A 21,394-nucleotide genomic window follows, 5' to 3' on the forward strand; every position below is an offset into this window, starting at 1 on the left:
ACATACATTTAAACATGTTGATCGATGAATCTTTAATATGCGTGTGTACATTTAAACGCTTAAAAAGGATTCAAATGACAACGAGCATGAGGAACGTTTATTTTAGCATTACTGTGGAAACTTGATACAGACTAAAACGGGGCTACTAATGTGGAGAGTTACATGACCATAAAGTGCAAAAGTGTCACTCAACGGATCAGAAGCAGGACGAGGAACCACATTAGCCAACGGTCGGGGCTGCTAGTTCAAGCATGCCGGTACATTTAAATATGGCATCTGTAACAAACATTAAAAAACTATTCTGGCCTCTGCACAACAGATTTATTTACAGAATAAATATGCATTCGGGTTAATGTAGAAAAATAAGGAATAAAAAAAAAATCCTTTTCAATTCCAAATACATCCCAGTGAATTCATTCTGTTTCAAATGTGTGTGTGTGTGTGTGTGTGTGTGTGTTAGCCCTCCAAAGGGAACAACAAAACAATGCATCATCAGGCACTTTCCATTCCCTGCAGCTTCACTGTCAAACAGAGACGGTTTGAAAACACCAGGTGCTCAGATCCGCTTCCTCTATTAAAAATTCTTTTAACCCTCAGAAGACACGTATGACATCATTTCCTGTGTCGACCATTCAGGAGTTCAGGACAGGGACCCGATCCATTCAAGTCCATTAGTTAATTGACTTGTCCAGTTCAAATGGAAGAATAAATTTAAAAAATACAAAATTTCCAAAATATGTACAGGTTTTGAATTTTACAATTTGCTTTTTTTTGGGGGGGGGGGGTGGTCTGTCTTAGGTACTTGCGCCTTTTGGTTGCCATAATTGATGCTTTCTTTTTTTTTTTGGCCATTAAAATGTCACCATCCACGCCACCAAATTGCAATTAAACTGTATATTTCAAGGGTCTGATTACAGCTCTGCTGGGAAACTGTTGTTTAAAGTTGAACATGTGCACGTCCCCCTTCTTTATAAAGCAACACATACTTAAAATCCACTACAATTTCAAAAAAATAAATAAAAAATTGAAAGAATCAGCTACTAAATGAACAGTCTGTCTAATGTCCATTTGATTGTTTTGCTAAATGTTTAATACAGTACACCTTCTGGATCCCGTCAGATATAGAAACGATGTATCCGATCCTCTGATCTGGGGTCAGATTTGTCCCAGGAAAACACAAAGGGTTCAATACCGACTGAAGTTTATATTTTACCAATGCGTTGTATTTCAATAAGTAGCTAATGTAAGCACGTGGTTTTCTCTCTTGATTTTGTAAATTTCCATCAGGTTTGCCATTTTTTAAAAACTGTATATGGCAGGAGGCACTTTATTTGGGTAAGTGGCTGAAAATTTGCTATCCCGAAGACTTTAAAACAGGTCCCAATGAATTTTGCTAAAAATCGACGACTCTGCAACAAATAAAGTGCAATTCCATAATACATTCTGTTGTTAGAGTCTTTTTTTTTTGGTACAATAGTCCTTCATCAAGTGCGAGATGTGTTGAGTAGTGGAAGGTAAAAGCTACTGTAGGTGGACACAGAAAACTACACCGCGTACTTGCATCTATATAACTGGACCGGAGGAGAGAGGCATGCAAGCGAGTCCAATTGTTGGTGTTGGCAGGTTACAGGGAACGTACTTTGTGTAACTATGCAGCTGTGGCCTACTGTCTGCCTGTACTGTGGAGTATGTACAAAACATACAGACCTTTTCTGCAAAGGTGGAAGAGAGCAGGCTGTGTTTACATGCACAGAGATCTAAACCCTTGGGACTCGGCCCCTGTGCTACGGTCAAATCACGGCATAGGCAAATAGGATTCTGCTGGCCCGCTTTAAAGACACCGCGTAGGCTTTGGACCACTCAGCAACTTTTGATACATATGTTTACACACATATATGTATCTGTTTTTCTACCACGCGAGTCCTGTAAAAGCCTGAGCTACCTATGGGTACCAGCGGGGTCAAAGGTCAACGCTACCAACAGTCTTCATCAGGAGCAGAAGTCACGGCGGCCTAATGTTCCTCCAATCAACGGCGTCTTTGTCCGACCGTTTCCACTGTAGCATCTACTGGATTTGGCTGCCTCTGTGCATGTAAACGGACCACTGACCCTGCTAGTGGTTGGGAGGTGGAGGGCAGCGCGACGGGTCTGACAACCACCACGACCACGCTGCGCCACCTCCACCCTCACACCCAGACGCTCGCTATCAGACCTTCAGGCTCCACTCTCTGAAGAAATCTTTGGCCACTGCGGACTCCCGGAATGTCACTGTGAGGGAGTTGAGGGTGATGTCCGTTACAGTCACCTCCCCTGGCCCAATCACGGGTTTCCAGATTTCAGTATCAGACACCTCTGCTGCAAGGACCTCGTCTGATCTGATGGTGGAGCACCAGTCATCGGTCTTCTCCTGTCCTGAGGGAGGCAGGGGGGCAAAGAGGGAAAAGGGGGAGTAATTCAACACGTTTGCGTTGCTCCTTGTTTAAGTGAAACTGTTCATGTGACACCACCTGACTTAAAAGACTCCTGGTCATCTTCTCCGTCATCTTCAGAATCCAGATTGTCCTTGTCTTCGTCCTCTCCTCCCCAGTCCTCTTGTGCTGGACTTGGAGGCGGCGAGTTAAGGCACTTGAACTGCACTTTCCTGTGGGCCGGCTCAGGCTCAGGCTCGGGCTCTGACTCCTGTCTGCAGTCATCGTACAGCTGCTCCTCATCCTCAGAGACCACGGAGCGCGTCAGGGACAGGTGCAGGCGAGGGGGAGGCTTCTCTGGAGTCTTGTGAGCACTGCGGAGATCCATGGTGTAGACAGTGTTCTGATTAAAGATCAAACAGAGAACATTCTTATATCACTAATGAGAGGACAAACCGGACTAAATTAGGTAACTGTATCATGAAAGACTGATTTATGCAGAATACGATAAGCACACCTTCTTTGATGGCTGAACATTACCTGCAGCAGTCTTTTGGTTTTGGAACCTTTCCTCCTGTGACCCAGAGCTCTGTCTCTCTGTTCTCTGAAACCCAAGCACATTGTTAGAAACAGCTAAACAGACTCTTGGGAACTATCCCACAGGTCTAAGGTGGCCCCTGCAAGGCCACTTTTTCTTTGAAATGAGGCATCAGGAATAAAAGTGAGTTCTGGGGAAGCCTTTTGGGGGACACATATGTAGGTCTGTTCATCCCCCCTGCTCTGTCTCCCCTTCTCCTCCTCCAATCATCTGGCCATCAGCTGGACCTGCTCAAGGTTAGCAAGTCTTTGTTTACCCTGTTTACCTCACTTTTGCTGCTCGGGGGTCAGCCTCCGATAACTTTGATTATATTGAAAAGAGAGCGCCTGTCATTTTCTAAAGGGCCTGAAAACCTGGCACAGGCTGGGTTGTGGGCCGTATTCATCTTGTCTCCAACCTCTGAGTGATTAACACAGTGAAAGATGGAGGTTCGTCTGCTCCGCTGTGAGAGAGACCCTCTGGGATCGACCGGAAAAGGCTTTTCATCAGCGATGAAAATAAATAGGACTCACTTCTCTTCGTACGCCTGCACCAAGCGCTGGTCCAGAATATGCTCCTCCGGCTCCCAAGTGCTGTACCTGCAACGGAATAATAAGTGGACGTCTCCTGCATTTGTTATTTTGCCAAAGATCCATCTGAACAAGCTGTTCCTGGTGTGCGCAGACACACGTAGTAACTGGGAGAATATGAATAAGATCCACTGTTCTGGCCGAGCTCAGCTACTCACTTGGGAGGCCATCCTTTCCACTTGAGCAGATACTCCACGTTTCCCTGTGAGGTCAGGAGTGCATTTCATTAATATCACATTAGCCAGCACAACGCATTAAACTACAACAACTTTCTATTAAATGTGCACCCATTTACACATATTAAAGTTGTTTCAGGAGTCACCTCTTGATCTTTCTATACACCTGACCCACCCTGTTAAATAATAACAGTCACTCACCACTACAGAAGATGTTGTTTACCTTCCCCTGGATACACGTAAATATACTGTTTGTTCTATATGAAGCGCTAGGTCCACCAATATCGACATGTTTGCCATATACCAGCCAGGTTGGTCACCCTGCGGTGAGGGTCATCGACATTCCCACGTATATTACAGACGATACAGCAACAAAAGGAGAGTTAGCGCTCTTTAAAATGACATCTCAAAGGTGCCCTTAGTGATAAATTCACTTGTGGAGGGGTCCAACTGGAATTCTAACTAGTCTTTGATTACATGGCTGTGGTTTCACTTTATATCTTACTGAATACAAAGTTTATTATCTAGTATCAAATAAATCTATATGAATAACCTTTGAAGCGAGAACAAGATGCTGTATGTAAATGTGAAATCATGATGATGAAGAGAATAACACCGCAGCAGATCTCCTGAATAAAATAATAAATAATCTCCTGAATAAAATAATAAATAATCTTCTGAACAAAATAATAAATAATCTGCCGAATAAAAAAAAATAAAAGTCTCTGCTGTTAAACTTTATTTTTGTTGACAGGGTAGTTGTTGGCTCTTTAAACTATTACGCGATTTATTAACAAAACTGCAGATAACTTCATCCACAGATGGGCTAATTAAAGATCGATGGTATTCTCTGACAAAACTGTAGAATTAGGGACATTTGCTTAAATTTCGGGAGACTCTCGTCCAGCGGGGGGGGGGGGCTGGTTGGTGGTGGGGACCTCGGGAACGGGTTCCCGGGGTCCCTCCTCCCCGTGTCGGAGCAACATCATTTTAGACGCTGCGCAACTAATCTGGCACATAATTTGCGCCCGCATGTAATTAAGAATCGGGGCCTAAAATGAAGGTCTTCCACGCCGCTGCGCGTCCTCTTCCGACCTGACACCTGACGTGTTAAACTGTGGACGCATTCTCCTCAGTCAGATAACCAGATTAGCGTCGCAAATCGGATTGAATCTCATGATTACATGAGCGGCGCAGCCTTCGCTGCCAAATGACGCGGCTCGTCTCACACCACCGAGAAGGATCCACAACCGCTACCTTTCGAACTCTTTTCTTGACGATGGATTCCACGGCGAACACTTGCTCCCCGATCGCTGACAGCTCCATCTCCGCACGTCCGTCCGTCCGTCCGTCCCTCCGGGGTCCGACCGTCCTCTCCCCTTCCAACCCGAGCGAGCGTTGTCGGTTTACTTCAGCGGTGCTTCGCCGCCGTCGGCCGCACTATTTCCCCGGCCGTTTAGGCAGCCATGAACCCGGGGACACTTCCTCGTGTCTTTCCTCGTGTCCACTGTGACTTTACAAAATCTGCGACACATCTGCACGCCGCGCCGCGCGCACCCCCGTGCACGCCTTCCCTGAAATAGTCCGTGCGCGCCACCAACTGCCTCATCACTCCCGTTACTGTGTGGATGGATACAAAGGCTGCGAAATCATTCAGGCTCAGGAAAAACCAAACAGTTTTATGTTTTCAACCGAATAAAGTATCATTACGTCCATTTTTACTAACTTCAATGTCAATTATCCTGGGGAAAAACAACAACTCTTACTTGCTTGGAAAAAGTAAAAAATATTGCTAGACTTTATTTTTGCATTGCACCAAAACGCAAACAACAAAAACAGAACAAATGCTCACAAACAACCAGAAAATCGGGATAAACAAACTTTTAAAAGGAAGGAGAAAGTTCTGACGTACAAGTGTGGGTTTTGGTGTGTAATCGGCCAGTTTACCGGCCTTTGCCCGTTTCCTGGTGCTGAAGGTCTGCTAAGGTTATAACTTCAAACGGGATTTGTTCCTTTCTTCAGCTATCATCAATCAAATTCAAATACAACCGAGTTCCCTCTCAGTCTTTGAAAGTATATTGACATATTTAAGAATGAATTTCAAAAACAGAATGACCTGCTCTCATGGGTATCTCTCTGAATATGGTTCACAAACACAACCATGACGTTTTCAGTGTCTGAGCTGGATTAATTGCATTTATTAATTGCAATTGTATTTGCAGAAGCTTTATTTCGAAACGTTGGTACCAATGTCCATTTCTAAAATACTGAAAAAGAAATTAGATCCTAAATATAACTTAGTAACAGTATTTGAGGTAATGACAAGAGTGGAAGTCAGAGGGATTTTATAGGACACACGGTCTATAGTTAACCACTTGAAATAAACACACCTTATTGTGCACATTAAGTATTTTATTTATATGCAAAAAATTAAAAATAAAATACAGAAAATAATACAGTAAATTAGGGGCCGAGGATTGTCATGGCAAAAATAATCAGACTGCGAGACGTGGTGAGCTCCCAAATTGTCAGCTAGAATGGTGCCTGCTCGCTTTGATACGTCATAAAAGCACCATCTGAGAAAGACAAAACAAACAAACCCCAAAAAGAAAAGGGTGATCTAGTGTTCGCCAAACCACAGTTCTGATTGAACTGTAAATAACGTAAAGTCCCTGGCTGCAACATCATCAGCCAAGCTTCACCTCTATGATTTACAATAGATGTCTTTGTCAACCACAGCCTGTTAATCTTTCAGAAAACAAATATTCTCTCAAAGAAGTTAAGGCCAATATTGTCATTAACAGAAAAAATATTTAGAGTGATAAGTTTGAAACCTCTCTTAAGGCTCAATTCACAACAATCTGTCATAAGACACGTCCGGCTAGGTTTCTTTTATAGTCTCTTCTCAGGCAAACTGGGCTCCGTCACACAAATACACAAGCAATAAAGACCTCCTCAGACTAGCAACAAAAGGGTTTTTACATAATGAAATAAATCAGCTGATGGGAGCATTTTCAAAATCCTCTCAGAGCTGGCGTCTTCCGGACCAGAAGGGTGCGGAGCCCAGCATCAGCTGCTGTGCTACAGGGGGTTGCTGCTGCTGCTGGTGACCCTTGAACCAGCACAAAACACATTTAAAGAATCCTCTGAAATATCTGACCATATTGTGTCATATGGTTGGAATTGATATGAGTAAATACACTGTAGGCTTCAAGAGCTTTGAAAAGATGCTGGCTTTAAGTGTTTCAGAATCACCCCAAATAAAACTGATCCGATGATCACTTAAGGTTTTCACCTATCGACCCACAGTAGGAGATAAAGCATTGCCAACTAAAAATTACTAATTTGGCTTTTCTTTTTTTGCATCAGCTTTGTTAGCGAAATATGATAAAATGTCATTTTACGGTGTAAAGGACAGGAGTAAACAGTGAGTGGCGCTGTTGCTGCAGGAAAACCGAGGCAAACATCCACCAGAGGGAGTGCTCATCCCGGGAGTTGCATTGCTCTGTTGCACATGAAACTACAGGTCCTGTAACAGTTGGAGGTTCAGACGGGGAGAAATATTTGGGAAGTGGTGAAAATACACATTTGGCAATGAGACAGATTCAAGATTCTCCCATGCATTATGAGAAAGAAAGGGTGGAGGCATGAAAGCAGTTAGAATGAGGCACAGGTAAGGGCACGCTTTGGTGAAAGTGAGGGATGGAAGATGTAAACATGTTAGTGTGAACACGTAAAATGTGTCAGAGAGGGTGCGAGAGTAACACAGCCGTTCTCCTGAAGCCTGAACCACCTTTGGAAATGTTATAGTAAAAATGAGGAACAATTACCCACATTGGAACTGACACTGAAAAATATTCCATGTATATATATATATATTTATATATGTATATATAAAAGCAGAAATGAAACTGTCAGTCTTAACTGTCTTGTGGGTAAACCTGGGATTCTCCTTCATTGCTTTGCATCGTCTCAACATCCAGCTCCAGCAGTGGCTGTGTAAACAACCCAAAAGGGGAAAAAAGAAAAAGTTGTCTGCGAGTGCACGTCCGTCTGACAGTCTGAGTACAACGCTCATTCTGTGATTAGCCATCAGTCCGCCATGATTGTTGCGCCTCCACTTCCTCTGACACCACCAGTAAGAGTTCACAGTTCTTCCCTCGCAGCTGCTGGCGGAGGAACTTCCTAGGTAGGCATAAAAATTAAGAAACATAACGGATAGTCAGTATATGACGCGATTGTGAGATTTGATGTTGTTTCATCTGCTGCTACCAATGAAAATGATTCTTTCTGATTCAAAACTTAAGGAACTTTTTATGGCTAAACAAAAGTCCTTTTTCTTTGCTCTGACCACAAGCCAGCTAACTAGCACACTAAAGACCTTCACACACTATAAATGATCCCTATCTACATGAGCCTGGTCCTGCTCAAGGTTTCTTCCTGTTAAAGGGGAGTTTTTCCTTGCCACTGCTGCTTGTTGGGGGTCAGACCCTGGGATTCTGGGAAGTGCCTAGAGACCCTTTTGACTGAATAGATGCTACATTTGTTGAGAATAAATAAATAAATACATTTGTTTTGAGCCCAGCTGTTTTTAGTGGTCACACTTGTATTATTAATTATATTGCTCTTTACCACATATGCAAATACACTCCAAGTAAACATTAAAAGCCATATGAGGTAAACATGTTTACAATCTTAAAATGCACTTTTGAGTTTTGTGAGTCAAAACCACTCAAGTTATATCTTAGTCTAAACTGACATGTAAAGTCTCCAGGGGAACAACAGGGATTTTTTTTATAGTCAATTCAATAGGTTGCTATCAAAAAAAAAAATCAATCGATATCACTATTTACAGAGCCAATCTTCTCCCCTCTGCTATGCTGCTTGGAGGTGCAGTGTGAATCACCTGCGTCATAGAGAAAGATCAAAATACAATTAAGGGTTTTTTTAACTGTTAAATGTGGCTAGTACCTAACTGAATATTACGCAGTTAGGCCCAAAATTAGAATTAGAGCACTGGGATTACAGTGCTCTTATCAGCTACAGTTTTTCACTCCTTTCATCAAACACTGAAAAAGCAGATACCTCTACAGCTTTGTGTGGTCCCAAGGAGTTGCAACCCCCTGCATAGCAAATCAATCAGTTACACTGCAAAACGCTATCTCAAGATCTAAAACGTAACCGCTTTACTTACACAATCCAACAACAGAATCCATAAAAACACTGGTCCAAAGTTCCAGTGGGTTAATCCCAACGCGTGTGCACTGAAGTCCCGTCCCCCTCACCTGAGCTCATCCGAGTTGCCGATGGGTTGCGGGCCGCGCAGCTTTGAGTCCAGGTTGTAATAGATCCCCCCCACCTCTCTGACTCCTATCCAGTGTTGACGTTTGAGAGGCAAACGGAAAGGCCCCCAGCGCATGTTGGATGGCACGTTCAGAATGAAGCCTGTAACGTTGGAAAGCTCGATGCTGCCAACATCCCTGGAAGAACAAATCACAGGAACTTAGGAATGGTGGTGATTTATGGTGCATTTCTAATGCGGAATACACACATAGTGCACATACAGATGATAGCATTGGTCAAGATTAATGTAGATAACTTGGTTTTGATTTGTTTTCAGCTCAGACGCATGAAGATCTTTTAGCTACAACTGTTCAAATGATAAAAGATAAAAGCACTGTTGTCAAAACATTTTCATGAGGGAAACTACAACGCTGATAAAGCAGTAAGTAAAGCCAGACCTGTTGATTAGATTGCTGAGGTCAGATGACTGCTTTTATAGATATTGATCCTATATTCGCTATGTGACTGGCCTGGATGCATTTACAGTCTTGGAATATTAAAATATATATATCATATGAGTATCAACAGTGGCACCGACAAACAAACACTTCAGCACCTGACAGAATAATTATATGCTAAATTATTTCAAAAGACAGCTTTTTAGGCTGTACCTTCTTTTATCCCACCAAACAGCCTCAAAACCCCGAGTCTGCAGGGCTGCCATGATGACGTTTACGTCATAGTTCCCATTACCCAGCATGCTCTTCTTGTGAGGTGTCACCAGAGTGCTTGGAGAAAGTCTGCAAAATGGAAAAGAACAGATTACCTGCCAGAATTCACATAGGATCACCTCTCAATGTAGACGGGTGGATGTCTTTCTCACCTCTGGCATATTTCCTGCAGTGTGTCCCTGCTGAAGGCCGTCCCGTCCTGGAAAACGTTGTTGAGAGCATGGAGTGCGCACAGCTCCCTGCGCTGCTTCTCGTGGTAAATGGCTGGAGTTGTCAGAGCAGCTTGAGGAGGCAGGGGAGGAGTGAGAGAGGAGGAGGAGGAGGAAAGATCCTGCTGCTGCTGCTGAGCGTCCGTGAGATCCCTGGACCTTCTTTCCTCTGTTCCCACCATCACCTCCACTCCTCCTGCTGCTTTCTGCTTGCTAACCTTCCATCGCATGCAGCCCAGTTCCTGTAATCCACCTCGACCTTTGCCCTTCCACTCACCAGCTGGATATGGTGCACTTCCCATCCCACCCTCACGGCTGCCACTTCCTCCACGACTAAATTCAGGACGCTACATCAGCATCATGACAACCATCTCCATAGCAACCTCTCAGCCACCTGGAAGAGAGGAGCTTGTGTGGCTTTGTCTAAGGCTGAGGGAGAGGAGAGGGGTGCGAGGTAAATGAGACCCACGGTGGTTTAGCAGCTGCTTGCTCTGGGAGACAGTTGTGATGAAAGGTAGCAGGATGGAGGGGGTTGAAACCAGGGACTTGAGCCCAAAAAAAAAACAAAAAAACAGATGATCCCCAAAAAAAGACAGCTTCACCGAGAGAGGTGTAGTCAATCACAGCACTGGTGCATTTCCACTTCCTCCATCTTCTGAGAGGATGCTGTCAGCTCTTCCCATCCAGCTATCCATGTTTTCCCATCACTAAGCCTCATGCTATCGCATCCTCTGGAGCAGATCTGGCACAACCTGAGGAACAAACAAACAAACAAACCCTAAAACAAAGCAGAAAGGTACAACACGCTCATTAAAGCAAGCCAGAAAGGGATTCAGATTCCCAGGACAAACGAAACCCTCCAGATCCTGTTGTTGATGCACTTAGCCAGCTTAGAGCACACGAGAAAGTGCTACATCCTCCTCTTGTTCAACAGACCCCCAAAATGAGATGAAGGTAAACACTTCCAGCAGCAGGATAGAGGAAGCAGGCTGCTCTTTAAGTAAGCAAGCTAGCAAAATATTTCAACAGCCCCCGTAGCAGCGCTAGACGCCTGTTTCAGGAAGTCCATTGAGGACGAATATCTGCGGGTTCACTCTGAAATCACAGGCGTTTAGATGTTAACGGAAGCCTGATCGTTGGAGATATTTGCCATTAATCTCCGTGCTGCTCTACGTGACTCCTGGGTCCAACACAAACACGGCGCTTCCTTCTCGCCATATAACTTTATTCTGGACAAAGTGAACTTACACACAGGCTTCGCCGCAGCCGGGCTGTAAAATTCCGGTCTGAAAACTGTGTGTGGGCTCTCCTGCTGTCCCGGAGAATAGCCTGTCCTTTGTCTTTGCTAGTTTTCCCTGGAACAGCGCTGTCTCTCCACGGCTGCTCTGTCTGAGAGCTCCCTGCGCCTCCGCGCATGCGCAGCAGCGTTTCTCGGCTTCCACAGACCTTTTGCGTCACACGGCAGCGCTCCCTCCCCTGACTCTGCAAACGTATTTTGTTTCATGTTCTTAACCTCCCACCCCCCCCAAGTTGACCCTAAAATGATTGCATGGATGACCACGTGTGCCTGTCTCGCCGCGCGCCGCTTCTGTCTCACCTCCACCTGGAGCTTCCACTATGTATCCACATTGCTGCGCTTCTGTCAAAGCCAATAAACCGCATTTACAAATTGGTTTTGCTTTGATTCCCCGTGTCATCTGCTAAATAAAATGACAGACTTGTGTAAAGTGGAGTAGTTGGTGAAGTTAAAGTGCATCATGTGTCTCTGGATAAGATAAGATGGGGGTCAATACCAAGATTTCTCTAATCTCATTTTTGTTTGCTGTCCACATTTTAGTTAATATGGACTATTTAAAGAACTCACATTCCTCTGTGACCACATGAACGCTCCTCTGACCAGCATTTCAGTCTTTGCTACATCATTGCACACAACAATAATGCCAGGATGTTTGTGTTATGTGTTCTGATATGGCAGCATACCGGCTGATCAAATGTCATTTCTGATTGTTTTGTGTTCTGCAGCAGCTCCAGCAGCATCAGCAAATATTCTTTAACTGTGTCTCTATAGCTCCAAGTCCACGTTTCTTCAGACTGACCCACAATACCCACAATAATACACTTACTGCAAATAATGAGTTTATGTTTCTGCGATATTCAGCCTTTAACAGCCTTTTAACATGAAACATCGTGACAGGACAGACCATTGTTGGGCTCTACAAAGTAAACTATTGAGAAGAGGAACCCAAAATCAGACATTTACATCTTGTTTCACCAAAGAAGTCACTATTGACACTATTAAAAAGCAGAACAAACATGAGCCAAACTTATTTGTTAAAATATTATATGAGGACAGTGCAAAAATATTCGCATTTATTTATTGGTGGATTTGACACGATTGACACCATTTTTGTAGTGATTTGATTTAGCCGTGACTGTTAAACATATGTAGAGGATCCAAAACCTTCATTAAATGATGTGACATGACCGACCGTAAAAATGTAAGGGTTCATGAACGCGGCGTCTAAATTGTTCAGCATGTGACAATGTTGTCATCCAATTTAAAATCAACTTCTTCATTCTGATTTTAAGTGATGTTCCAGTGGACATTGGCCAAGAAAGGCTGATGATGAATCAGATACATGTGACAGCATGATCATACAGTGATTGCAATACTTGTATGGGCACCAGCACTTGATAATATAATGTAAAAATACTTCATAATCATCCCAAAACCTGCACTGAAATTACTTAATTAAAAAAATCTTTTGACCTAAATCATGTTGATGAAGCTCTGCTGAAAGTCTGAACCCCACTGCTGAACTCTGCACCGCTATGACTTCACTTTGTTTTCCCTGGTGTTTTAAAATTTTTACATCTTCTAAATTATGAAAGAGATGAGCGGCCAAGCACCGGAGCAAACAAAGGCCATCCTAAAGGAATCAAGGGGCATCAATGCTCTGAATTGGGAACTCTGCAGTGGTAACCTAATCAGGGATTTTAGACATTTTTTTTCACTTTGCCAAAGATTCCGCTGAAAACAGAAGCTGTCCGTTACTTATTTATTTCCCAGTTTGGTTGCCAGTGCAGAGGACATGTCTGCGAGCAGCTCCTCCCTCATGTGGTCCTCTTTCCTCTGCAGGCTGTGGACAAAATACCCCCTCGTGCTCATCTCTGCCACGCGCTCCAGTAGCTGCCTGCGTGTCACACTCCGCACGTCCGGGGGGCAGTCGGGCCCGTTGTCCACCAGCTCAGGCCTCTGGTTACACAGAGACGTGGCCGCAGAGTTGGCCTCCAGCAGCTTATCTATTGTTCGCCTTCGATGAGGCAAGCAGTCGGCATGTGTGAGCACCGGAATCACATACTCCGTGACACCGTCTCCAAACAGTTCAATGGTGGTTTGGATCTCCTGAGCGACGTCTTGATTGATGCTAGATCCTGAAGCTCGGACCACCAGGAGGAAGGCGTGCGGTCCAGGACGTGCAAGTTGAAGGCTCCTCAGAGCTTCCATGGCTCTCTTATTGTTCCCCATTGATGTTCCCAAAAGATCTGGGGTGTCAATCGCTCTAATCTGAACGCCGTTTATTACTTGTCTTCGCTGAGTGCTCTCTGTTAACGGACCCATCTGTTCTGTTGACTCACACTTGCCCAGTAAAGTCTGTGCCAACGAGGTCCGTCCTGCCCCGGCAGGCCCCAGGAGGATCATCCTGAGGCCCTCTTCTCTGATACTGCTGTTGGACTCAAGTGTTCCTTCACTGGGAGATCCTGGGAATGTGACACAAGTCCATTAGTGTGATACTCGAACCTTTGGCAGAAATGTTGTTATTGTCCGTGCAAAGAACTCCTTTACCAGGAAAAAAGCACATTTTATTGGGATTTGTTGGGATGTTTAAACTTGATTTAAACAACAACAATATTGAAAACAGGGTCAAGCTCCTGGTGTTAGTGAGGGGTAGAATAGTGAGCAGGGCTACAGCAGGGAAAGGGATTTCTTTACTGCGTGAAAAAGAAAGACTAAATGGAAACACCCTTTTTAAAGAGGATCACAGTGAGCTGACCTGTGATTGCCTGGATTACAGCGGTCAGCCTCTTGGACTTGGAGAGACCTGACGGAGCAGCCGATGATACGTCAGCAGGCACAACTGTTCATTACAGATCAGCAATAATTCTGTAGCTCTATCACTGAACCAGGCTCCCTCTTTCACATACTCACGTGCTGCTGTGTCTGCTGACGCTCTGCCTCATTTCCTCTCACTAACAAAACTTACCCAATCAAATTGTAACCTTCTCCATTCCTGTTTGCCTTCACACTTTCAGAGCCAATTTGAAGCACACAGTGAAGACTAAACGAACAGACACACACTCACCTACAATAAACCGCCAGATTCGCGACAGCCACTTAAACAGAGTCTGAATTCCTGTCAAAAGATGGAATCAGCAAATGTGAAACTCTCTTTTCAGAAGCAGAGGATTAATAAGAATTGAAGGGAGCCGAGTGTTGTACCGCGAAGGGTTCCCATGAGTCGGCTCACCCAGCCCCAGAGAGCTGACAGACCTGAGGCAGAAACAACACTCATCAATGTCTCGTTGGTTTTTTACTTCACGACACACACACACACGCACGCACACACACACACACACACACACGCACACACGCCACTGTTATTTTAGCCACAGCTGCGTTTGGAAGTGCTCCACCGCCCTGACTCAGCTCACCAGTTAGAGAGCAGAAGATCCGAATGGGCCATCGGATCAGCGCCGGGAGGGCTGCAGGCAGAACAGACCTCGATCAGAATGTAGCATTATGCAGAGCAGAAGAATTATGAAACATTTAGAGTAATTGTAATTGTCATGTGACCACTTTTTTCAATAGGTTTCATGAAGGAATCTGGTCATGCAGGCGACACCTGGTCAAAGAATTGGTCCATTGTTGATTTCCACAGGACGTGTTGACCAGGCCTGAGTACCTGCTTTATGCTTGTGACATGTTTGCTGAGTATGTGGATGAATGCAGACATGGATGTAGACGTGTGCTGAGGGTTGACTGACTCTGAGAGAATCTGTAGAGCAGATAGCCCACCAGCGTAAATGCTCCCATCTGGACGTTGCTGCTGCTCAGCCACCAGCCTAAAGACAGAAAGAAAATAATAACAGTGTTAAACTTTACAGCTGATTTCTTATACAAAACTACATTGGAGGAACAAAATGCTTCAGTCTCCACACAAATGCTAAAGTTAACATGGATTCATTTTCACTTCCTGTTAACTGGGATCACTGAACATGTCCTGACCGCCCCTGCTCTGAATTTAAAAGTGTGGATAAATGAATCTGTTAAAATAACACTAACGCACAAAAATAAAGCACAGCACACCAAGCTGGTTTAAAGACCTGAGTGGGAGATTCACAGAACTTTACAATCTACACAAAAAGCTATTTAGAGTAATTAAATTGATTATCAATTAAAAAGAAATATTTTTTTTATTAAAAAAGACAAAGCTCTTAAATTTCACTGCAACATTATCTATTTTACTTTTCAGTAATGGCCCTTGTTTTATATAAGTTGGCACTGGAGGGTCCTTCTCACCTGGAACAGCATCCTCGGTACCGTCTTGGTCACAACGACACTCCATTTCTTCTGAACGCAGCAAATCAAGGCTGCGGCAGCATAGACGAGCACTTCGGCTCAGAACCTTCAAGATAAAAGAGCTTCTCCAAAGTAAAACAGGAAGCAAACTTAAATTTGTTGTTACTGCAAAAAGCTTCAGAATCCACCAACTGCTTAAACGTTGTATAATAACTAAAGAAATGTATAAACACATTGAATAACAGAGAAGCATAACTATGGTTTAAATGTTGCTAAAGCTCAGTTACCTGCTGTGTTGCTCAAGATGATCCTCCACAAAAATCTGCCGCACCTCAAGAGGTCAAAGTAGTGTGTGATCCATTCTTCCTGTTATTGTGTGGAATGATTCACTCGTGCAGGCCTGCCCCCAGCAGGAACACACCTCTTACTCTTACTTTACTCTGCCATGCAGGTATGCTGTGGTCTTATTTTGGAAGGACACACCTTCTTTTTCCTGCTACAAGTAGAACTGGAAATGCTGCCTACGATGTTGAGTTCATTGAAAAAGTGCGAGATGGATTCAGAGCTGAGAAAGGCACTTATTTATTCATTTTAGAATGCTTTCCCCCCTACATGGAGCATGGATCGTTTGACACACTAACTGCAGCCATTAGCACAAAACGACACGCTGACTTGAAGAAAAACTCTTTAATCTTATCAAAACACAAACCCTCAGATGTCTAAACAGGGATCCCCTGGAATAATTCTCAGGGATGATAGAAATCTTTTAGCTGCATTGACCAGAATCAGGTCTGTGCGAAGCGACGGATAAAATTTCTGCTCCTGGAATCAAACGCGACCACGTTCATGATGGATCTCTGACTTCTTCTGTGGTTCTCCCATCACTCAAGGGCCCATTTGGGCAACCAGAGCATCGATTAGTTCTTGTTTCTTGGTCCCGGTTGTCCGAAATCCCAGCTTTTTACAGGCCTCTTTCAGCACGGGGACGGTCAACTTTCCCAGGGTTCCGTTTTGCACGTGAGCCCTCAGCTCTTCTTCTGACATCTCTACTCTGGCCTTCTTCTCATCTCCACCTCCGTTATCAGCTGCACAATAACAGAGAACGCGTACATCGAGGGACTGATCAGAGGAGCCATTTGCTGTATATTCAACGATACTTGTGAGATTAAAACACCTCATAGCCCTGACCTGACTTGCGTTTTGTGGTTGGTTTGCTCTCTGGGTTGTAATTGGCAGGGTAAACCAGATCTTTAAACTCCTCCGCCAAAGGACCCAGACGCTGGTTTATCTGATCCACCTTTGGCACTGAGACAAAGAAAAAGAGAAAAACAAGAAGTGATTAAATCAGACAGACAAAACGGAACCAGGAACGCTTGTCTGAATCTTACTAATGAGGTCTTCTACGTCCTCTGGAGCCATCATATTCAGTGCCAATGCCTCCAGGTTCCTGAAGTGCTTTTGAATGGCTGGATTCTCAAAAGCATCACTCCTGTGGACATTTGTATGAAAGAAGTTCTAAGTCCTTCTTGTTTTTCTGTTCTGCTTTCTTGCATTCGTTTGTTGGACCAGACGAAAGGTCATCCACCCTTAGACAAAGTCTAAAACCACCATAAATCCAGTGTGACAACGTTTGTGGTAATCTCACAGATTTAAAGACTGTTCAATCATCAGAACCACATGCAAATTTGTTTTAGGATAAAGCCCAAATTATATCCAAAACCCATATGATTAAGAAAAACCTCGTCAACCGTTCTAAAACAGTTTGAACTAGTCTGGCCTGGCTGTGATGGCAGCACCTGTATTTGAAGCGTAACTTTGAGACAATCTGCTTCATCTTGTCCACCGGGATTTGTGAAGCTGACGGAAACTGTGGAGGATCCAATGTCCGTATGTCATCAGCGTAAGGCAGGTAGATGAGGTGAAAACCTGAGACAGGAAACATCAGATGGTGCCTTATAATGTGATGCTGCTCTCTCACTACTGCAGTTCTTTTTTTAAATTCCAAAGCTCAATTTGGTATGCTGTACCTGGTGCCGTGATCTGTACTTTCCCTTCGTCCAGTTCTTCTTTCTGTGGTACTAGAGCAGCGAATCGAGGTGGACAATTTCTGCGAAGGATGCAGCGACACAATGCGAACACGTCCTTCTCGCTGCACTTTGTCAACAAGGCGGAAAAGAGACACGAACTGCCTACAGTAGAAAAAAGCAAAAAACAAAAACCAAAAGAAGGAATGTTTAATGTCCAAAGCTGAACACATCAGCCTGTGTGATGCACCAAAAAAGGATCCTCAGGCTCCACTCCTGTGGTGATCAGACATGTCTTCTGCTACTCTACCTTTCACCATGTTCTCCTCAGGATAGATAAAGACAGCCGGACGTATATGGTGGTGAATTTTGAGCATCTTTATCGGCTTAAATCCAATAAGATACAGCCCGGGGTCTTCAAACTTCTTGATGGCGTCCACCTCGTCCCTCTCCATCACTATCTGCTTCTTACCATACACCTGAACAAACACAGGTTTTTCAGCTTGATGGAGGATGAACTGTTAATGCAGCAGCGTTGCAACATTCTGTGCCAGCCTGCTCTCACCTGGGCTTTCTTTATCTCACTAGGCAGGAGCAGCCTGCCGGTCTGGGTGTCGAAGGTCTGAGGTTTGCTGTGAACCTGTTGGTTGGTTTCCCTGTAAAGTTTGACAGAACCTGGTATCTTCGCAGGCACGGCCATTGCATAAATGCCCACAGCTAAATTTAGCCCCTCACCAAGAGACAAGTTTAACCTAAAATATGTGGGATGGGAGGAAACAAAAATAAGTTTTCCATCCATCAAGATTTGCAAGTGTGTGTGTGTGTGTGTTTTTCCCCACCTACTCATGGCTCTCTTCTTCTGCTCCTTGGCACGTACCCTCTTCTTGAGGTCTTCCAGTTTGCCACAAGGCTCCAGCTGCAGTCCAAGCTCACCCTCGCTGTCAGGACTTATAATATCGCAGAAGAAGGTGGAGACGTCAAATCCCCCTGGTTTCATCAGATGCATCAAATCAATGAAGACACCTAGGAGAGAAACCGTTAGTTCAATTCTTTCTGGAAAAACAGAATGCAAATTCATAATCATCAAGTGTCATTTCATACTTAAAGACATCAATATCTGCTGTTACAAAGATATATACATACAAATGGAAGATTTAGGTTATCATATATCATATCATATCACAGGATTATTATTTCGTTTTTGAACACACTGTAAGAGGAGTCAACATAAACAACTTTGAGATTTAGTGCCCTTTTACAGGGCAACACAAACAGCAAGATTCCGTGGCATTGGCGCCTTTTACGAGCGAAGTGTAAACGAGTGAGTGAGTCCGCAAACATGTGCATTACTCTTTCAGATAAAGGCAGCGTGTTACAACACCGCTGTTTCACTACAAACATCTCCAACTACTGCCCTGGCATGCTCGCTGCTGCCTTCTCAATAGTCAGTGTGGATCTGTCTCAACACACATCGTTATCACACTGTCTTTGTGATCGCAGAGTGCTTTTGAAAAGGAAAAAACCTTTAGAACATGGTCGTGTAAACATGACCTTACATTTTTATTAAAGAGAAGCACTAGCATCACACTTACCAGTTTCTTTCAGGTCACTGGCCTTGGTGCGAGCCTGTCGGTCCTTTGCTGTGTCGCCCCCGTGTGGTTCATCCCTGCAGGTGAAGATCATGAGTCTCTTGAACGAGAGGCGAAGCTTGATGTCACTGTAAAGGTTGGCGCAGCACCACAGGGCATCACCCAGTGACGTCTCGCCACTGCCCATGGTCTTTTCCATCAACCGGGCACCTTTTTCCCCTTGCAGAGCATCCACTTCCTGTACCCGCTTTGCACCTGTGGAAAATCAAGAGAGTAGATGAACGTGATCGGACTAAGAAGACTGAAGGTGAACTGGAAAGAACTGTGTTTTGCTTGACAAAGAAAACGATAAATGGGCTCTTGTTTTTTTCTGCATTTGAACAATCTTTACCCGCTTTACTTTGAAATTGTAATCACTTCAAGAATGTTGAAATGTTTTGCGTTTCATCAAAACTCGAACTACGCAGTAGTTTCAAAAGCTCACCGGGTTCGTCGAGGTTGTGATACACATATACGTGTTTAAATGAATTGCTGGGATTTTTGCTCTGCTCTGTGCCGTAGAACACCAAAGCCACGAGGTCCCTGTGGCTACTGATGATCTTGCTTGTGTACACGCTGCGCACGACCTACAGAGACCACAGGTCAATCATTTTCATTATTGTTAGTATGAAAGCAAGCTTGTATTTTCAGCTAAAAGAACCACTCTGTGTTGCTGAATTTGCAAATGTGACATACTAAACAAAGTCTGAAATCTGAATAATTTAGATACCATGTAAAGGTTCACAAAGACATTATAGAACGTGCAGCAACAACAGAACATGGTCCTCTCACCTGCATGCTGAGGTCAAAGTTGGAGGGCTGGCCATCTTCTCCTTTTACAAACATTTCTTTGGATGCATCAACCAGAAACACCAAGCTGTCTCTCCCTGTGACTTTGTAATCTGATAATAAAGAGAGAATTTGATTTTAGTTTGGGTTGAGAGGCTGTCTTTTTTGGTATGCAATCAAATAAAAACATTGAACACCACCACATAGATGAAAAAATGTAATCCAATAGAGTTGAAATGATAGAAATAACAGTAAATATCAAAGTCGAGTAAAGGAAATGTCTAAGCTTACCTCTAAACTGCTCTCCATCCTCTTGCTCTTCCTCCTCCTCATCATTGTGGTAGTACGCGTTCCACTGTGCCATCCTGAACGATCTTGGATGTCAATTGTTTTTAATGGGGCACAACGAGAAAAAGTATCAGTATATTTGCAAATAAATAATACTCTGCATGTGGAGTCAGTAACGCACACCAGCAACCGTAGTCAGGTTTAAACTATTTCATTAAATAATGATAAACATCCAAACTCTCTGTTTTATTAAGTTTCCTTTTGTTAGCGAGCTAGCTTAGCTTGTCACTGTCAGCTGTAATTGTTTCACTGGAATCCATGCCTTGGTTATTTAGCAACACCAATTGTTTAGTAATGCACAAAACTAAATCATCTAAAGCCGATGATAACAAAAACAGTCACTTTATCCCATCACTCACCAGTCTGCAGGTTACAGCTCTGGTTACACTGAGTTAGCCCAGTTAGGTCAAAGGGTGGCGCGTTCAGGTACGTGAACGAGCACGCGGGAAGTCGTTTAGCTAAGATAATCGTTTATTGGACGCTGATCTTTCAATCAAACAAACGGACCTATCCGATGGAAGAAGGTGGGGCTAATTCTCGGTGAGAGGCTTGACCCCGGAAGTGTAGTTTTAGACTACATTTTTCCCAAGCTGATACTTACAGCTTACTCACAAAGTTGTAAAAAATATTTTATTTTATCCCATGTTTTTATCTAGGGACAACAACGATTGGGAGTAAGTATTGAGTCTGAGTTCATATCATTCCTATTAGTGTGGGACGACATCTACAATTAAAGATATTGTCTTGAAATGGTTTTCTGACACATGTTTTTCCCCTCAGAGCAGTTTTCAATTCTGGCCTGGCAATCCAGCAGGCCATGACAAGTACAAGATGTTTTTTTAAACAAAACAAAAAAAAAACCCAAACCTTAAATAGATATAAGAAACGAGCTGAATACAATTTTGAATACAATGTAATACAATTTTGGCCTTTGATATATGTTAACCATATTTATGGACGTCTCAATTTCCTTTGCATTTTTACTTCCAGGAGCTTAGGAACACACTCACAGGCTGAGGGGTCCCACAATGTGCCGATATATTCTGGGCT

The 21,394-nt window shown here is 43.7% G+C and overlaps 4 protein-coding genes across 8 annotated transcripts; all 4 read right to left on the minus strand.

The window, feature by feature from the left end:
• Nucleotides 1-75: 75 nt before the first annotated feature.
• On the minus strand, nt 76-5,336 carry cbx7b (chromobox homolog 7b). The gene is made up of 6 exons (XM_057059480.1): nt 5,009-5,336; nt 3,734-3,777; nt 3,519-3,584; nt 2,949-3,012; nt 2,508-2,811; nt 76-2,412 (listed from the first exon to the last, which is right to left on the minus strand). The coding sequence occupies exons 1-6, from the start codon at nt 5,075-5,077 to the stop codon at nt 2,207-2,209; spliced, it is 753 nt and encodes a 250-aa protein (XP_056915460.1). The 5' UTR covers nt 5,078-5,336; the 3' UTR covers nt 76-2,206.
• An 806-nt stretch (nt 5,337-6,142) lies between these two features.
• Nucleotides 6,143-11,497, minus strand: josd1 (Josephin domain containing 1). The gene is made up of 5 exons (XM_057059362.1): nt 11,223-11,497; nt 9,918-10,726; nt 9,706-9,834; nt 9,037-9,231; nt 6,143-7,936 (listed from the first exon to the last, which is right to left on the minus strand). Exons 2-5 carry the CDS (start codon nt 10,274-10,276, stop codon nt 7,837-7,839), a joined length of 783 nt encoding a protein of 260 aa, XP_056915342.1. The 5' UTR covers nt 10,277-10,726; nt 11,223-11,497; the 3' UTR covers nt 6,143-7,836.
• An 816-nt stretch (nt 11,498-12,313) lies between these two features.
• Nucleotides 12,314-15,979, minus strand: LOC130539579 (uncharacterized). 4 transcript variants are annotated; one of them, XM_057058232.1, is made up of 8 exons: nt 15,843-15,979; nt 15,556-15,677; nt 15,021-15,098; nt 14,688-14,738; nt 14,476-14,526; nt 14,339-14,389; nt 14,030-14,077; nt 12,314-13,736 (listed from the first exon to the last, which is right to left on the minus strand). In XM_057058232.1, the coding sequence occupies exons 2-8, from the start codon at nt 15,599-15,601 to the stop codon at nt 13,030-13,032; spliced, it is 1,032 nt and encodes a 343-aa protein (XP_056914212.1). In that variant the 5' UTR covers nt 15,602-15,677; nt 15,843-15,979; the 3' UTR covers nt 12,314-13,029. The 4 variants fall into 4 exon arrangements, with proteins under 4 accessions (XP_056914212.1, XP_056914296.1, XP_056914067.1 ...); XM_057058316.1 differs by having other exon boundaries at nt 15,556-15,661; nt 15,843-15,935; XM_057058087.1 differs by lacking the exon at nt 15,843-15,979 and having other exon boundaries at nt 15,556-15,829.
• Nucleotides 15,980-16,227: 248 nt separating this feature from the next.
• xrcc6 (X-ray repair complementing defective repair in Chinese hamster cells 6) lies at nt 16,228-20,851 on the minus strand. Of its 2 annotated transcripts, none has more exons than XM_057057433.1 (13): nt 20,704-20,851; nt 20,288-20,370; nt 20,000-20,109; nt 19,653-19,794; nt 19,172-19,423; nt 18,419-18,602; nt 18,145-18,331; nt 17,890-18,058; nt 17,583-17,744; nt 17,352-17,481; nt 16,944-17,044; nt 16,753-16,860; nt 16,228-16,640 (listed from the first exon to the last, which is right to left on the minus strand). In XM_057057433.1, exons 2-13 carry the CDS (start codon nt 20,358-20,360, stop codon nt 16,441-16,443), a joined length of 1,818 nt encoding a protein of 605 aa, XP_056913413.1. In that variant the 5' UTR covers nt 20,361-20,370; nt 20,704-20,851; the 3' UTR covers nt 16,228-16,440. The 2 variants fall into 2 exon arrangements, with proteins under 2 accessions (XP_056913413.1, XP_056913339.1); XM_057057359.1 differs by having other exon boundaries at nt 16,744-16,860; nt 20,704-20,850.
• Nucleotides 20,852-21,394: the final 543 nt, after the last annotated feature.

Source organism: Takifugu flavidus, chromosome 1 (genome assembly GCF_003711565.1).
Source record: "Takifugu flavidus isolate HTHZ2018 chromosome 1, ASM371156v2, whole genome shotgun sequence".
In the NCBI taxonomy this organism is placed as follows: Eukaryota; Metazoa; Chordata; class Actinopteri; order Tetraodontiformes; family Tetraodontidae; genus Takifugu; species Takifugu flavidus.

Excerpts from the sequence above, each read along its gene's own strand:
- cbx7b (XM_057059480.1), bottom strand. The coding sequence starts at position 5,077 with ATGGAGCTGTCAGCGATCGGGGAGCAAGTGTTCGCCGTGGAATCCATC. Across the intron at positions 2,812-2,948 it reads AAACCAAAAGACTGCTGCAG|AACACTGTCTACACCATGGA; the intron begins GTAATGTTCAGC and ends ATCTTTAATCAG. Across the intron at positions 2,413-2,507 it reads CCAGGAGTCTTTTAAGTCAG|GACAGGAGAAGACCGATGAC; the intron begins GTGGTGTCACAT and ends TGCCTCCCTCAG.
- josd1 (XM_057059362.1), bottom strand. The coding sequence starts at position 10,276 with ATGGGAAGTGCACCATATCCAGCTGGTGAGTGGAAGGGCAAAGGTCGA. Across the intron at positions 9,835-9,917 it reads CTGCAGGAAATATGCCAGAG|ACTTTCTCCAAGCACTCTGG; the intron begins GTGAGAAAGACA and ends TCCATTTTGCAG. Across the intron at positions 9,232-9,705 it reads GTTTGGTGGGATAAAAGAAG|GGATGTTGGCAGCATCGAGC; the intron begins GTACAGCCTAAA and ends TTGTTCTTCCAG.
- LOC130539579 (XM_057058087.1), bottom strand. The coding sequence starts at position 15,808 with ATGCTTCTCTGTTATTCAATGTGTTTATACATTTCTTTAGTTATTATA. Across the intron at positions 14,390-14,475 it reads ACTCATGGGAACCCTTCGCG|GAATTCAGACTCTGTTTAAG; the intron begins GTACAACACTCG and ends ATCTTTTGACAG. Across the intron at positions 13,737-14,029 it reads TGTAATCCAGGCAATCACAG|GATCTCCCAGTGAAGGAACA; the intron begins GTCAGCTCACTG and ends TCACATTCCCAG.
- xrcc6 (XM_057057359.1), bottom strand. The coding sequence starts at position 20,360 with ATGGCACAGTGGAACGCGTACTACCACAATGATGAGGAGGAGGAAGAG. Across the intron at positions 19,795-19,999 it reads ACTTTGACCTCAGCATGCAG|GTCGTGCGCAGCGTGTACAC; the intron begins GTGAGAGGACCA and ends TGGTCTCTGTAG. Across the intron at positions 17,482-17,582 it reads AGTACAGATCACGGCACCAG|GTTTTCACCTCATCTACCTG; the intron begins GTACAGCATACC and ends TTCCTGTCTCAG.